Source organism: Manacus vitellinus, unplaced genomic scaffold (genome assembly GCF_001715985.3).
Source record: "Manacus vitellinus isolate BGI_N305 unplaced genomic scaffold, ASM171598v3 scaffold_95_pilon, whole genome shotgun sequence".
NCBI classification, from domain to species: domain Eukaryota; kingdom Metazoa; phylum Chordata; class Aves; order Passeriformes; family Pipridae; genus Manacus; species Manacus vitellinus.
In genome coordinates, this window is record NW_021940896.1 from 409,619 (window position 1) to 426,862 (window position 17,244).

The 17,244-nt window shown below is 45.2% G+C and overlaps 1 protein-coding gene across 1 annotated transcript; it reads left to right on the forward strand.

Moving 5' to 3' along the window:
• Positions 1-9: 9 nt before the first annotated feature.
• On the forward strand, positions 10-16,910 carry POF1B (POF1B actin binding protein). The gene is made up of 15 exons (XM_029965284.1): positions 10-177; positions 4,910-4,948; positions 5,370-5,480; positions 6,552-6,752; positions 7,985-8,115; positions 9,153-9,180; positions 10,025-10,099; positions 12,077-12,169; positions 12,874-12,987; positions 13,140-13,292; positions 13,376-13,486; positions 13,966-14,094; positions 14,370-14,443; positions 14,770-14,884; positions 15,922-16,910. Exons 1-15 carry the CDS (start codon positions 10-12, stop codon positions 15,925-15,927), a joined length of 1,548 nt encoding a protein of 515 aa, XP_029821144.1. The 3' UTR covers positions 15,928-16,910.
• Positions 16,911-17,244: the final 334 nt, after the last annotated feature.

Genomic DNA, 17,244 nt, shown 5'->3' on the forward strand with positions numbered 1-17,244 from the left:
CGCTGGGCGATGCCCCGTGTCCGCCCCGCAGCTCCATCACCCCTTTTGCCCCAGGACACCGCTTGTGCCCGTTCCTCCCGTGGAACAGCAGCGATCCCGGCGGAGCCGCCGCGGGCGCTGCTCCCTTCCCACGCCGGGATGTCCCCAGCGCTGCTCTGCTGGCTCGGTGCTGCCCACGTAAATACAGCATAAACCTGTGTGCTCGACAGTTCTCTTTGAATCGATGATGCTAACCAGGTCCGCACCGAGGTGCTGGAGTTCAGCTTGCAATGCCCTCACAATGCAGTTCAGCAGGTTTGCTCTGTGTGTGTGTTCAGGACGTGGCTTGAAGGTATCGATGGAATTTAATGTAGTTTTGGCACATGTAATTGGTGTCTGAAAACTAGAAGCCAATAGTTTAAGAACAGATTTGACTACAAAAACAGAAAAGGAGACCAGAATTTATTCTCAAACCATTTTTTCCTCATACATCAGTCTGTCATTAACATTAATAGGATTGCTCTGCTATACTCATGAGGCAAAGTACAGTTGTTTCAAGATGAACTCCTACTGAATTTTCTTCCCTGTGATATAAAATATTTAACTGTCAAAAAGAATCGGGATTAAGACCGATACAAGATCTGATTTCCTTTCAAAGTAGTGTTTGCACAGTTTCAGGCTGCCTTCCTCTCTAGGATGGCTCAAGGAAAAGAGGAAATGGCTGCAGGTTTTGTCAGGGGAGGTTTAGATTGAATATTAGGAAAATTTTCTTTGTGGAAAGGATGGTCAAACATTGGAACAGGCTGCCCAGTGAAATGGTGGAGTCACCATCCCTGGAAGTGTTTAAAAAACATGTAGATGTGGCATTTGAGGATGTGGGTTAGTGATGGCCTTGGCAGTGCTGTGGGAATGGCTGGACTTGATGATTTTAGTGCGTTTTCCCAACCTGAATGAGCGTCTAATTGTAATATTTTTATCTGACTTGGTTATGGCAGAGCCATTCCCGCTGTTTCCAAGCTGTTAATCCCTCTTTTGCAAGATGTAGGGCAGGAGTGTAAACACTGGGTCTCACCTCCCAGATAAGTGATCTGCTCACCTAGGCAGGATGATAGCCTGAATTGCAGTCAATTAATTAAATATTCATTGGAGTAAACACTGCAGTCCCAGGCTTCCTCTGCCTAGATAAGTGTGAGCAGTGATTACAGACTCAAATGCTGTCGCTGCCCTATGAAGGATGTTTAATTTTCAACATCTCTTTTAGTCACTGAATCCATTAAGCCCTGCTGATGAAAACTAATTTCTTGCTGAAGTGTTTTGCTGGACGAGACTTTAAAGACAAGAGGGTGTAGCTCAGTCAGGCTCTGTGTGGGTTGCAGTTTCAGCGGTGGAGAGGGAAGGTGCCTAATACAGATTATTAGGAAGTTAATAAAGAAGAAAACAGTAACTAACAGGGAAGTCACACACTTGGTGCTGAATGGGAGTTGGCAGAGAGAAGCCCTGGGAGGGGTGTAGGACATTCCCAGGAGCTGGTTCAGTTGCCCTTTGAGCTGATTGTGAAGTGAATAATGGAACGATACCAAACTCACATCCGTGTTTTAATGGAACACAAGCATTTTTGGTCAGTGGCAGCCCAGAGCTGTAGTTAAAGCTTTGTACTGCTGGTAAAGCAAAGGGCTCTTGGAGCAATATTTAATTTGCTCCTGCAGACCTTGTGTGGATTAATGATAAATGTCTGTGTCCCTGGTGTTTAGTCACGTGGTTGGTGTGTGCTCCTGTGTTCATGTATGTTTGTAGGGAGAATGAGGGAGGGAGAATTTGAATTTGAAAATTGGTGTGTGCACAGGGCACAAGTGTGGGCATTTTTGGGGGTTCGGGATTCAGGGTTGGTTTTGCTTTTTTGGTGTAACTTTGTAGAGGCCAAATGCTGCTCCCAGCTATGGCAGGCTTCATCTGGTTTAATTCACAGCAAATTTTGCTCTGCTTGATCTAAGTGAAGAATGTTGTTTAGAGTAATTTCTGTTCCAGTATGGCTTATATGTACGAACCCCTTCACCATGGTCATGAAAAGGCACATGCAAGTTGTTTGCTGTTAGAGCAGAGGGCAAAACCCTGACAGGCTTTGTAGGGGTTGTCTGTCTGTGTGAGAAATTCTGTCTTTCCACAGCTGGGCTCAGTTCTGTGACGTGCAAAAGGCTCTCGTGAAAGTGGTGTAACATTAACCAGCTTTAGGGTTGGTCTGTGTTGTAAAAGCCTTCAAACACAGCCTGCCATTTCCCCATTTCACCTGCCAAATGGAACTCATAAATCCTGGTTAGATGACTGGATTGCTTGTAATTAGCAAGACAATGTGCTATGGATAAAGGGTCTTGACAGAGGTGGAATTCTCACTTTCATCGCTGGGTTGGCTGAAGTGAAGACAAAAGTGGGCAACAAAAGTGAATTTACTGATTGCTTCTGCACAACATTGCACACACTAAGTGGATGAATCTATCAATTTATTTTTTTTTTAAATTTAAAAATTTTAAAGACTAGCAAAAATATTTATGAAAGTGTGTTACCTTTAGAAATTATCCTTATAAATCCGATGGCAGGGGGTTGGAACCGGATGATCTTTATGGTCCCTTCCAACTGAAACCATTCTGTGACTCCATAAAATAGACCCAAATTGGCTGGTCAGGCTGTTAAAAATTCCAAACCCAGTCGTGCCACTGAAATACACAACAGCACTGAGCTCTCCCCTTTGGAATGCCACATTCCCCTTCCTTCTCCAGTGTAGAAAATACTGCATCTCCAAAGCATTGCTGGAAATGAGAGAGTAGCCAGAGCTGTGGCCCTTGGGAATGATGGAAAATGAAGTAGCAGCTCCAGAGGCCTTGGAGGTGGCAGCTGGTTGTGCAGAGCCATGTGTGGGGCAGTCCAGGCTGGCACAGACACAGGGTCCCCTCCCAGCCTGTGCCAGCCCAGCCTGCTCGGCAGGAATGGGAGGAAGGGCAGGCAAATCTGTGTTTGTAAAGCAGTGAGGGAAGTGTATCTGCATCAAAGTTCTCTGGAAATGAAAGAGTTTGGGTATCTCAAAAATAAGCATAATTCTATCCAAGCAAAACATTCTTAGGTTCCATATATTATTGCACATAGGACTAGAGTGTCCTTGTGAATATTATAAGGGCCCATTTAAACTTAAAATACTCCAGTCTTCTCCGTTCTGGATGTGTTCCTCTGGGAGCACACAGGTAACAAGGTAAAATAACTTCCCTTGTTATCCTCCCTAAACCAGTGAGAGTTACGTATCCCACAGCCCTGTGGCAGTGTGGCTCACTCCATGCAGGTTTGTCCAACCTCCCAGTGAATTCAAAGAGTGTTTTTTGTGTCACACACAATGGTTATCTGGTTCATGTGCCGTTCTGTCAGCGCTGAGTGAAACAATCCCTGCTCTCCCACGGCACTCGAGTGTCGCAGCTCCGAGTGCTCCGGGATGGACGGGGCCAGTGACAGGCACTGGGATCTGGGCTGTGCCTGCTCTGAAACTGGGCTGGAGGAAGGACCAGCGGGCGTTCATTTGTTGAGTATTTTACTTTTCAGTTCAAATCCTGCAGGTGTCAGTGGTGCAGGACTGGGCTGTGAGTTCTAGAGCTCTGTGTCATGTCCTGGTACAGTCCGTGGGTTCCCTTCCATGTCAGACCTCCCTCTGGACAGTGTGGGAGGAGCACTGAGCAGCTTTCTAAGCTTCTGCAGCAGTTATTATTTTAAATTTTGTTTTAGTTTTTTAATTTTGAAATGTCTTAATTCCTGCAATTGCTGCTAAAAGAGTTTCTTTTCTACTTTGGCTTCTCTTTCCTGGTGCTGTTATGATTCACTTTTGGGAGATTTGGAAAACTGCTCCAGGCTTCCTAAACTTATGCAACAGCTCACAGGAAAGCTGACCTACTTCAGAGCTGCTCTCACCCAGCTGACAATGTCTCCAAGACTGAACTGCAGCCACATAAACTTCCCCACGGGTTTGGGGAAGAAGTGATTTATTATGAAAATTGGAGGTTTGTGCTGTGAGGAAAAATAATCAGGGTGCTGTAAACTAATAAGTTGCCAAATCCTTAGATTGGATTAAGTGGGAATGTTGCTTGCTTGGATAAGGTATTGGTTGTGGAGACCTGAAGCAATGTGTGCAATTTGTTAGAGCTGGTGGTGGCCCACGGGATGGGGGATAATGTCTGCAATTGCTTCTGGATGGTGCTGGGGAAAAAGGGAAAAAATATGTTTGAAAAATGAACAAAGCTGCTGCCACTTATGGATTCCTGTAATTTAAAAAGGCACTTCTCATTTTTCACTCAGGAATGGGCAGATGTTCCATGTGGGCACCATTTCCATAGCTGGCAGTTGTGAAGTTGTGCCCTCTGGGTATAACCCAGTGGGGTTGGTGGGCAGCTCCTCTGCCCTTCTATTTCTGAATTTAGGCAAAATACAAATTTTCTTCCCTCAGTGAAACAAAAAGTGTTGAAGATGCACCTCCATTTACACCAGCTGACCTTGGTATGTAAAATGAAAAATCGAAAGTGAAGGAGGGTGTCTGTGGAACCAGGGAGAGGGAATCCATGGAGACCTTGTCCAGTTTTGATTTGTAGCCTGTTCTGCTGCACTCAGAGAAAATAAGGACTGATTCCATCACACCTGCTAGGAGGTGATTGAGAAAACCCAAACTAACAAAAAGGAGAATGATGGAATGGGTGTTGCTGTGCTGGGCTAATTCCTTTGGGGTGGGAAGGCCCTGGATTTAAAACATCTCCAGGTGATTGTGGCCCATGGATCCCAATATATTTACAGCCAGTGACTGTATCCAGATTACTTTGGGAATCCATGTGGTCCTGAGCTCTGCCAGAAATGTTTTGGAGGTGGAAGTGCAGTAATACTGAACCTTTGCTTATTTTCCTCCTTGCAGGGCACTATTCGAAGGATCATTATCGAGAATCCTGACCAGGTAGGAAAGTGTTCAGTGCTGGAGTTCCCTCAGTTCCCCTCATTCCATGAAGTGCCCAGCTGCATCCTGTAGGGATGATAAATACTTTGGGATCACACAGCTCACACCTCTGATGGTGACAGATGGAATTACTGGGAATTGAAAACACTGCACAACGGCCAGTCAGGCTTCCACCCCTCAGCAGTGAAGTTTTATTAAGATTAATTACTAACTGTTCCACTATATTTATTTCACGTGGTCTCCATGGAAGCACAGCCACTTAGTTTCCAAATGGACATACACTCAAACGGACACATCCTAAAGGAATGTCTTACAATACATGTGTCTTCAAATTACAAAAATCCCTTGTAGTTTTTTAGTCAAAATCACACTAATCCTGAATTTGCTGTTTGACAACGTTTATGGATGTTTTTATTTACAGGTTTTACAGGAGCCATTATCCCCATTTCTCAGAGCGGGGACTTTCGGCCCTGGAAATAATGTCATCTATGAAAAGACAATAAGGAAATATGAGCTATTAAATCCCCTCCAAGTAAGTTGAGTGTTTATATTATCTGTTTTAAAAAGCAAATTGATATTTCTGGGTTGGTTTGGTTCTGGTTTTTTGTTTGGTTTTGTTGGTAATAGCTGCCAACCTGAGAATTGCCTTGCTGTGATACAGGACACAATCTGAAAGTAAATGAAGCAATATTTATGGAGAGCAGAAACTGAAATGTTTGCTTTATAATTCCTAATAATTTATTCTTTCAGAATAACAAACTGCTGTTGTATCTCTGACACTGTCAGTCAATATCTGAATAGTGACTGAGAATTGGTTTCTTGCAGTAGCTCCACAACAGAACAACCAAGATAATTTTTTACAAAAAGGGCATTAATAAGACAATTTTTTTTTGTTTTACTCTTGAAAAAATGTATTTGGCAAAACTGTCTGGATTTTCATCTTAGAACTGCTGTTTTGTCAATAGCAAAAATACTACTCCTTTTTTATTGCTCTGAAACATTTCCCAAGGAGAAAAGAATTGAAATTAAGGGTATTTCAGAATGGTTTATCTGGGTTTTTTTACTTTGTTATTTAAAACTGAAGTTTTTGTGCCACTCCGGATTTTAATAGGTGAATTAGGTGTAATACCCATTGTCTGAAGTGGAAAAGGGGAGTGAGAGGGGGAGGTAATTATAAATAATAGCTTTTTTCTTTCCACAGCTGGTGTGGAAAGAAAATAATAAAAAATTGTGGACTCATATTTTCACTTCTGGTTTTTTTTACCCGGGGTATATCTAGATTTAAGTCAAATCAGGAGTGTAGTTTTGAAGAAAATTTCCACATGTGGTTAAACACGCCATGAGAAAGGTGTCTCTTCTGTGCTTCTCACTTGCAGCCTCCAAAATGTGAGGGGCTGGTGAATTCCAGCCCTGAAGTATGAAAGCGTGAGGCAAACTCATGCTCAGCTAGGAAAAAAAATAAAGGCAGTTTTATTGGGATTATTAAAATATCTGAACCCGCCATCAGCCTTCCCAGTCCCAAACACATTCCATTCATCTCGGTATCGAGCTCCCGGCTCACAGAGCCGTGTCCAGCAGCTGAGAACACCCTTTTTGTTGGCAGGAGAAGCAGTTCCAGGTGTCCCAGCTGTGCCAGCAGGCAGAGCAGTGCCAGCCCTGCCCGGAGCCCACCCCGGTCACCCAGCAGTGCCAGCACACCCAGACCAACAGCCCCAGCGAGGTGTTCCCGGTGTTCCCGGCGCCGGGGAGCGATGACTGCCGGGGCCACACCGTCAGGAGGGTCCCCCTGCACTCCTGCGAGCAGGTGAGGGCCACGGGCTGAGGGTTCTGCTGCTCCTTTGGTTTGGGGGCAGAGGACAAAATGTGGGGGATGAAGGGGTTTGTGTGTCCGTGATCCCCGGGTTGGGTTCAGACCCTTCACAGGTGATTCCTTACAAGTGTGTGGTGCTGAAACAGCAGAGTCCAGGGGTGTGTTGCAGGTAACTTTGTGTGCTTGTTGCAGACTGCTCTGGGACTGTCCAAGGCTCTCTCCTGTGCTGTTGGGGTGGAAAAAGGCTGGTTTAGGTGTTGTATCCTATTTCTTGTTGGCATAGACCTGTGCTCAGGTGTCCTGAGCATCATTCCAAGGTCCTTTAATTGTGTAAAGTCTTGATGATTTGTTTGGTTTTGTTTTTCTTTGTCTGGGAGCATTACCATTGACTGAGTCAGGTTTCCTCTGTCAGTCTGTACAACAAAGACTGAGGGATGCACAGCTTCTGCCCCTAGTTTTGGAGAAAAGACATGTTGTTCTATAACCTTGACAAGCATCAGTTCAGGATTTCTTTCCTCCTACACTGATCAACAAGGGCTTCAAATGTATTTCAATTTGATGCAGAAGTTTTTGACACAGATTCACTGGAAACACTAAATGAGCTTTCAGTTGTACCTGTACCCTGTTAGTGGAGCTGGGGAGGGAGTGCAGTCCTTCCTGAGCCCAGTCAGTGTTTGGGTGACAAGACAAACATCCTGGGGACCTTGGTGTTGGACCTGTGCAGAACCTTCATTGCCAGGCACTCCCATAGACCAGCTCGGGCACACTTGGCTTGGGCTGCCTCTGGAATTCTTTTGTTGTTCACACAGGAAAATATTTGGACTGTGCAGTGCAAACCCCACTGCTGCCCTGGGGGATCCTGCACCCGCCTGGTCCCATCTGGGTGCTGCCCACGGGGGTTTTATCCACCTCAGCTGTGGCAGCAGGTGTCTGACAGATTTCCTAGTTCCCAACACTTCCCATTTTAGCATCCTGACGATCACATTGCTGTGGAAGAGAGTACTTTGCCTACTTGTTGTTGTAAAGGAAGTCATTCATTTCTGTACAGTTTACTGAGAACCAGGAGACACAAAAGACTCGTTACCAAGGAAAAGCACAGCGTAAACAAACTGCAAATTAGTTCGAGCAAACAAGCCCAAATCCATCATACCTGTAGCATTCTCGTGCTGAGCTTTCACCCCAAAGAAGGGAGCTCCATTCTGACCTCCCTGCCTGTGTCCTGCCAGGTGAACTGCTCCCAGGAGAGCCCGGACCAGCTGGACTGTCGCTACTTCGGGGAGCTCCTGGCTGAGCTGCACCGCAAGGGCAACGACCTGTACAGCTGTTTGCTGCAGCACGTGGAGAAGATTGGAGGCAGGTACTGGCATTGGACCTGTGCTGCCATTCCCATATCCCAGGAATCTGTGCACTGCACAGCCGAGAGGACAGTGCTGGTTGAGACCTGTGCTCTTTTTTTTTTTTTCTTCCCGGACAACTAGAATTGACTGCATGTTTTACACGTTCATAATTTGCAGAGTAACTGAGGACATAAAAATGCTGCAAGCCAAGGAAATGTATTGAACTTGATGCTTTTTCAAATTCATTAAGGAATAAGTATCCTGTGCCTGTTTGCACATTGAGCAAACAAGTACCTACAGCACACTCTGACTTATATTTAATGACATGATTCTATTGCTGGGTTCTGAAAAAATGGCCCAAGAATCCAAACTTCCTCTGTCCTGTTGTGCTGCTGTGTCATAAAAGACAGCCACCATGAGGCATAAAGCTCGGTCTCTACATGCAAATTAACATCAAGCACGTTTTCTGCAGAGCCCTGCAGACTGTCTGTGGGAAGAAATGCAGAGTCACAGCAACCAGGGCTCTGGGGCTCCACAGCCTTCCCCTCACAATCCCCTTCACTCCCAACCCCCTTCACTCTTCCCTCTCACTTCCAGTCTTAGTGCTTCCCAAAGCCACTGAAATGAGGAAAGTGGTCCTGTAGCAGGGAAAAGGGGAATTTAACCATCACAGAACCCCTGGTGCTGCCAAGTAAACACTTTCAGCATGTCAGTGGATTGCAGCAGAGTTGTGGGCAAACCATTACCCAGGCAATTAATGTAATTGGCTTAACTGCCCATAATTGAGGTAACTGCCCAAAGAAATGGGGACAGTCAGCCTGTGTCAGCTGTGCTGCTGTTGGTACTCCAGGCTCCTCAGGAATTTCCCCATGGAGTGATGTTTGACAGCTCACATTGCCTGGCACCTCAGAGGGAAGGAAACAGCTCTTCAGCTGATGAAGCCCCTTCCCTGCTCAGTGTTTTATAGACAGGCTTTCAGCGTTGAATGTGGGTGTGAATTCTTAAAGTTCTCAAGCAGCTTTTTGTTAATGGATCCTTTGGATTTTGTGTTTTACAGGAACCATGACATCGAGTTCACGTCTCAGGTGAGCACAGGCTGTCCCCTGGTGTCAGTGCTGATACCAGTGAGGGGGGGCTGCAAGGGAATTAAGCCAAGCTCAAACCTCCATAAAGGAGGCTGGTCTTTGTTAGTGAATGATTCCTGCTTGGCATTAATATTCAAAGCCTGACACCTACTGCCAGGCAGGTATTTGCAAATGTGATAATGCTGAAAGGAAACTTCAGTAATTTGCATTATTCCAATACGAGAGTCAAATTTTAGAAGTCTTCCCTGCAGTGTCAATAATGGTTTCAGTGGAAAACAACTTGCACAGGTACCTGTATTCCACAGTGTGCTTTTGAAAAGGATCCTTCACTCTCTTGCCAGTAAAGCTGCTGCTGAGCAGCACGAGCTGCACCTTTAAAGGCACTGTGTGTGTGGCAGAAATACTTGTCCAGGGTTCAACTGCAGACAGCAAATGCCATTGAATAGCTGGCACAACCTCCTGTTGGTCACCTCGTGTTCAGTGAGTCTGTCCACTGGTCAGAAACACGAGATTTGACCCCACCATAAGCTGCTGGGAGTTGCTGTAGCATCAGCTGTTTTTTCTTGGGAGAGGATTGGTTTGAATACTGTTTTTAAAATAAATGTGGAACTCGAGGATTTGAATATATGCTTCGTGTACCACTTCATCTCACTTTGTATATGCCCCAAATATAAAAGGCTGGAATTTTTTTTAAATATTCTTTAATCTATTTTCATTCTTATTTGCCTTGTTCTAAACATGTTTTTCATAGTAGGGTTGTGTAATTAATGAAGAAACCACATTACTATCTACCAGGCAAAATTCTTAATCAAGATGTCTCCCCTTTCTTCCCTTCTTTGCTTAGACTGAAGATATTGAAGAATTAATTCCCAAAGGACTGTCTGAGGCAACAAAGCAGCAGATTCGTTATCTCCTCCAGGTATGGGAGTGTGGAAGCCAACAGGAACTTGAAACAGCAGTTGGCTTACCCACAGCAGGGACTTTGTACATAACATACTTAAGAGTTCACTCTGTATTCCCCTCATTCCATTTTTCTGGTGTGCAGGGGATGGAATGCTCCAGGTGGCCATGAGGGAAGTGTGGCAGCTGGACCCACAGTCCCATTTTTTAAACTGAACTTTACTGGTGCTTTCCTGCAGTTTCACTGGAAACTGTCTTGGCTTTTGATCACCGACAACAGAACTGAGACCTTTCATCTTTCTGTCTGTGTTGTGTATTAATACTTTGCTTTAAAAGCCAAAAACAAACAGTAGGCGCTGAAAACACATGACAGAAAGTATTGCAGTGCTGGGAAACAACTAAATGCCAGCCAGGAGCAGAGCCTGCATCCCAACTGCTCACAGCCCAACCCCATGGCTGGGGAGGGAGCTAAAGAACCAGATCAGGAGGACAAAAGCCTTTACAAATGGAACCACAGCAGGAGTGGGGCTGTTTGTTACCCAGTGCCACAAGCACAGCTCAGCACTTAGTGCTGCATTTGCCAGGCAGGAATGTTGGAATAGGATCCAGAACAACCTGCACTGCTCTGCAGGTGTGTCCTGAGCCAGGCTCCCCGAGGTGGGGGTAGGGTGATCCTACTTGGGAGCTGCACCTTGGAGTTGCTTCCTGTTAAAAAAATATCCATTGAAATGAAGTTGGGAACAAGCAACCTGGTCTGAGCTCAGAGCTTGTCTTGCTTTAAGCAGGAGGCTGGGACAAGATGAGCTCCCAAATCCCTTCCAGCTTCTCTTAGAAGGAAGATGGACATCAACACCCAAGTGATTGCTGAGTGGGGTTTTACTTAAGTTTTATAGTCTAAATTCAAATATTTTGACTTAATTCCTTCTTTTAAACTGCTCTATAGTGTATTTAACAATAAACCCAACAAAACCCAGAAGTCAAAACTGAAATTCCACTTTTATTAAAAAACAAAGAGGTGAGTGACACCAGAAATGGGATTTTTGAAGCCTCAGTTACACAATGGCACCAGTGGGGATAAAAAAATCACACAAGAGCCAATCCCCACATGGATGGAACTGTGAGCACATCCTTCAGCTGGGATGAGCAACAAATCAAGGGAACAGACAGGAAGGTTCACTTTTGTCCAGGCAGTAAAAACCACAGCTTTTGCACAGAATATTCAGCCCTTCCAGGTGAGTCACAACTTAAGGATTTACTCGTGTGTCCTTTCAAAGTCTGTATTTCTTCTTTAAAATACCAGAAATGTATCATGAAATGCAACAACTTGTGTTTTCACCTGAATCAACAGACAGCTGTTACAGGCATTAAAATTAACATTCCAAAGGAGAACAGTGCTTGGCTGTGATGCACTTCTGCCTTTTTCTTTCATCCAGGTGACTCCTTTCATCTTTGGGATCTTTCTCCTTTTAATGGGAGGAGTTGGTTGTATGAACTTTTTTAATTTAAATTTTTGAAAATGTTAATTAAATTCCCTCACCCTTGAGCCCAAAGCCTTGCCAGATCTCAGACACGACTCATTCCATGGCTTCTCAGGCAGGGCAGTAATTTTTTAAAATCAGTGTAAGCATAAAGCTTTGAATGCTCAAGCAATGATCGTGCAATATTAGCACGTGCATTTTCCCCTTTATTGGTATACAAAGGCAGTTCCTTACTCTCTTGTTCCTTCCATTTTAGAATGTTGTCCTGTGTTGCAAGGCAGCAATTTAAAACTATGGCATTTGCAGAACAAAGTGCATGAAAATGTGTTTCTCGTAGAAATTGTGGGCATTTCAAAGGATGTGCAGTAGTTTAAAACTGATTTTCAGCTGTACAGCAGTTTCTGTTCTACCTCTTGTCAAGCATATTGTAAACAGAGCTAATGAATCCCAATTATCCATTTCATTTTGTAAACAGAGCTAATTAATCCCAATTATCCATTTCATTCTTTCTCTCCTAGATGAGAGCGACGTCGGATAAATCCCTGAGACTTGTGCTTTCCACTTTCAAGAATCTCCGGGAGGAGCTGTGCCATTTGCAGGATGACCTGGGGGTGAGCAGGTTCCTCCCTTCCCAGGGCTCATCCACCTGTTTTCCCTGGCAGCAGGAGTCCAACGCTGACATTCCAGTGCTGGATCCAGGCTGGGGCTGCTCTTGTTCACAAGGCAGAGGAGGTTGGATGGTGCTGGTGGCTTTGGCAGCTCCAGAGGTTCTCTGGGTACAGCATCCCAGTCTGGAAGCTGGAGCTCTGTGGCTGTGGATACAGAGAGCTGTCAGGGAAGCAGAAATGTTTCCCACACCAGCCCAAGTGCTTGGCACCACTGGGAATGTCACAGCATTCTCCTGTAACATGCAAAGTTTAGGGAGAGGGTGTTTTAACTGTCATCTTTAACAGAGAACAAGGAGCTCTTAGTTTTAGGTTGGTTGGGGTTTTTTTTCTTTGTTTTGTTTTTCTTTTTTGTTTTTCTTTTTTGGTTTTTTTTGGATGGGATTTTTGTTTGTTTGTTTTCAGGCTTTTGTTTGGGTTTTTTGTTTGTTTGGGATTTTTCTTGTTTGTTTTTGTTGGCTTCTGTTTAAATTCTTTCTGGGGCAGACTGGAAGAGCAGTGTCCAGGATCCCACAAAGCCACAGACACTGCAGTGTGTCCTATGTTGACTATTTTCTCAGTTCTAGAACACCCCCTCAGTGTGTTGCACTTCATGGGAAGAGTTCACTGAAAAACTGGAGCTGTTGACTGTGAACACTTTTGTCCCACAGAAGCTGGAAACCGACAATGTCTTGCTGAAGAAGGATTTGGCTTTTAAGGATTCTCAAGTAAAAGAATATGAAACCATGTTGGCTTCTCTGAGGGAGAACAATCGTCAGCAGCAGGTAAATCCAAATGTAATTCAGATTTCAGTGTAATTCCAGTCGGCCAAAAACTGGGCAGTTTGCTGACATTTGGGTATTCTCTGCTGGCTGGTGTGTGTGGTGCTGTTACTGCCTTGAGGAGCTCGTGCCCTCATTCCCTGTGTGTTTTGCAGCAAGGGCTGAGGGACAGCACTGCCAAGTGCCGCTCTCTGGAGGAGCAGCTGCTGTCGCTGCGGCTCAGCGAGGGCGACAAGGACTGTCAGCTGAAGGAGCTGGAGTACGGCAAGAGGGCCCTGGAGCAGGAGATCCAGAGCCTCAAGCTGCAGGTAACACTCACCTGCTCTGGGGGCAGGAGCTGGTACTCACAGACAGATCAAAGTATGAAAATAAAACTATTTATTCCCTGCAGAGCTGCTCCAGCCCCACACTCCAGACCACCACAGATGAGCTCTCCAGCCGATACGTGGAGATGATCAACAACCTGAGGGAGGACAAGGACCGGGAGATCCGCAGCCTCAGGGTGAGTGGTTCCACCTGGCACGTGTGTGGGAGCAGGAAAAGAGCTGCTCTTGTCCTTAACAACAAGAATGAGCTACCACAGGTACCTTTTGGGTATCTTTTGGTTCTGCAGTTACTTTATTCATAGACACTAAGAATGGCTCAGAAACCCTTCTATAGAACATAAAACTGTGATTAAAAAAAACCCCCAACATTCGTTAGATGTAGAAATTGGGATCAGTCCAATTAGCAGGCTTTCCTAAAGGGTTATCTTGTGCATCCTGATAAGGTAAGGAATTAGTCAAAAGACTGAGTTATTAAACTATTAAACTGATACTGGGTTGAATTCAGTCCAATCAGCACTTTCTGAATTTACTGTGCTGCTCAACTTTCTGAGTTGGAAATCACTGGGTCTTACTGTTCATGCTGGTAATGAAAAAATACACCCTTCCTGCCTGGAGCACATGCTCCTGACTGCTCTGCTCCCTGCCTGTTTTGCAGTCCCAGTTATGCCAGTTCCAGCAGGACATCTCCAGGAGGGAGGGGAGCAACAGTGACTTGCAAATGAGGCTGCACGAACTGACATCAATGCTAGAGGACAAAGAGGCTTTTATTAAACAACAGCAAGAGGTAAAATAATACAAGTTGTTTCTCTTTTAAGAGGCTGTGTATTAAAACCTCCATGTCCTGTGTAGGTGGAAGCTCACTGGGTAGTCACTTGTCCTCTCCTGGCTCAGGAATCAGGGTTAGGATTTGTTCTAACTGAATCCTCTGCCAGCCTTCTGGAAGGACAGACTTTTCACACTGTTCTCTGGGAGGAATTTCTGCAAATGTTTTGTAGCAACTTTATTGAACTGATGCTTCAGAAAACATTTCCTGTGAATGTTTTCTGTTGGTTTTCTCAGGAGCTCTTCAGACTGAAGCAGGAGAAGTTATCGGGCAGTCAGTCCCCTGGAGTGACAGCCATCATCACTAAAAAGTAACGTGGTTATTCACCTTCCTTAAAAATACATCCTTTGGGTTCTCCTTTCTCTCCTCTCTGCTAATCAAGCTGTTCCTGCAAATGTCTTAATCCTGCCCGTTCAACCTAAAGGGGAAAAAGACAAGAGAGGTTTCCCTGTACAGGGAGGGTTCAGCACTGGGAGGGGGGTCCAATGTGTCACAGTGACACTGAAATGTCTCTGCTGGCTTTGTGCAGCTCTTGGGGGATTAAGGACTGGCAGGGCTGTGGGGCAAGGTCACAGTTAGGGATTTGGACACAGGGCTGCAGATCTCATTCTACAAGTTGGCAATTCTCTTTCACAGGTACAGGAATCAGTATCCTATTCTGGGCCTCCTGTCTGATGACTACAAGGTCACATCACCTGTCAATAAATCCCAAACTATTGTCATTGAGAGGACTGGGGAGATATGGAAACACGTAAGTTTACCTGGAGAGGGGCTGTTCCCTCCCAGCAATCCCCAAGTGTTCAGTTTAACTCCAAAGCAAGTATTGGCCAAACTGGCAGCTGAGAGAGGCTCTCATGGTAATTTAACTCTGCAAAAAGCAAAGTGACTGATTACACTCAAGGAACTGTCCCGGCTCTTGCAAGCTGCAGTAATTGGTGGGTGGGGTACAAATAAAACCTTTTGTTGTTTTCTCCGGCATGCAATTACCTTGAACAAAAGCAGCAGCGTTGCTCTAACACCAGTCCCGAGGGTGTTGCTGTACTGGGCAGGTGGGAGGGATGTGTCCCTGCTGTGCTCTCAGGTGAGAGGAGGGTTTTGGGTGGGCAGTGCTCCTTTGAATCAGCAGCATTAATGACTCCAAGCTATTACTAAAACATACTAAACACCACATCCCTGAAACTCAGCTTGAGCCAGGGCAGTGGCTAACCCAGGAATGCAGAAAAGTGGTGTCACTTTAAGCAGTGATTCAGAGTGCAAATAGAAAATAGGGCTGCAGAAGCTATTTCTGTTACAGGGCACGGGCTCGTGGTGCTGAGTCTGCTTACACCAGACTCAAAATAAAGTCCAAGGCTGGAGAAATGTCAAGGTGCTGGTCCCCAACCAGGTGTTCTGGTGCCTGCAGGTGCAGTGACACAGCAGCACATGGACATGGGGGTTAACAGTGTGGTTTGGGGGGATACAACCAAGAGACAGTCAAAGGGTAACACACCTGGTGTATGTTACCTGCAGTGGGATTAAGTAAGTAAAAGGCAGAGGTCATTGGCAAACAGCAGAGTTTTATTACTGATGCCTAAAACTCACCAAGTTGCATTGCAACCTAGTGAAATGTCAAGCAATTAAACATTAATAAAAAAGTTAAAAAATAAAGAGTTTGGTACAGAAGAAGGGCTCACTGGTTCCCTCAGACACTCAGGCTGCTGGAGAAAACAAGTAAGATGCTTTATAACAGGTAGTTTTGTTTTAAAACAGAACTAAGTTTGTTTCTAACTAGCTGTTTGTTTCTTTCAGGACTGAAAGAAACCTCTGGGCCATCAGAGCTGTTTGAAGGAGTTCACAGCCACTCCACCTGCTTTACTTTCTGCTACTCTGCACCCAGAAAAGGTTCAGTCTGCCAGTGAGGAGGGCTGGGAACACACTGAGGACTCACTTTTCCCTCAGAAGAGCAGGATGCCATCCCTCTGTGGACTTCAGCTTTTCTTGACTAACTCCTGTTCTTCAGCCAGTCCTGAAGTGATCTAAGAGACAGAAGGAAGACACCTGAAACCTTTTCCTCTTTGTTCTGGTAGCCATATTCCTCTGTCCTGTCTCCTCATGCTGAGAGTGGGAATGGCACCCATGTCAGTCCCACACATCATGGGGCTGCTCCCAGTGCAGTCTCAGGCTGCCATCTGGAGATGATAAAAACCCCAGAAACCACCTTCACAGGGAACTTCAAAAATACCTCACTGAAAACTGCTTACCTTCACCTGCCTCTGTGTGGGAAGCTCAGACACAAAGGACAATTACTTAACTTACAGCAGCCACACAACTCCTCAACCCCAGCTTCTGAACTGGGAAATGCCAGCAGGATCCAGTTCAGTGAATGGTTGGGCAAAGGGTCATTTTAGAGAATGTTTCTGACCTCAGAGGTGATGTATGTTCAACCCCAAACCAGCTGTAAGTATTTATTTGCTGTGCTTGAAATTTTCAAGAACTTGGCATATTTTTATATAGAAGAACTTTGTATGAAAATAGCTCATGGACTAAATTTCCTCATCAGATCAACCTGCCTTTAACAATTTCTGCTCCTTCCAGGCCCACAGCAATTCTTTCAAAATAATTCAGTATTCATGAGTAAGTTGTTGTCTGAGCAACACAGCACAGAGAATCACAGGGCAAAGTTTAAACCAAAGGTGCTTTTTATAGTGGGGTTCTTGCTTTGCTTTACTTCTGCAGCCATTTCTGTTCACAAATAATATATAGCACAGGCAATGCTGGAGGATACGTGTAACCATGAAATAAACCCAAGTGTAACTTTCTGAATCACGTCTGTCTGTCCTGGAAACAGCTGGAGTGGGGAGTGAGGTGGTGCCCTGTTCCTCCACGTGAGTCTTGACAAGTGAAGGACCAGTGGTGGGTCCCTTTCCTGGCCCCTGATCCCAGGCCTCCCCAGAGGTGATGTTGCATGTCCAGCTGTGCTCGTGCTTTTCAGAACTGGAGAAAGAGCCACAGGTAAAACCTACTCCTGGTGCTGCTCTTTGAGTGTGTCCAGGCTGAGATGGGCCAGGAATTTCAGGAACCAAGTAAGAGTTTGCACCAGCAACTGTCAACCACTTCAGCCTGGCTCTACAG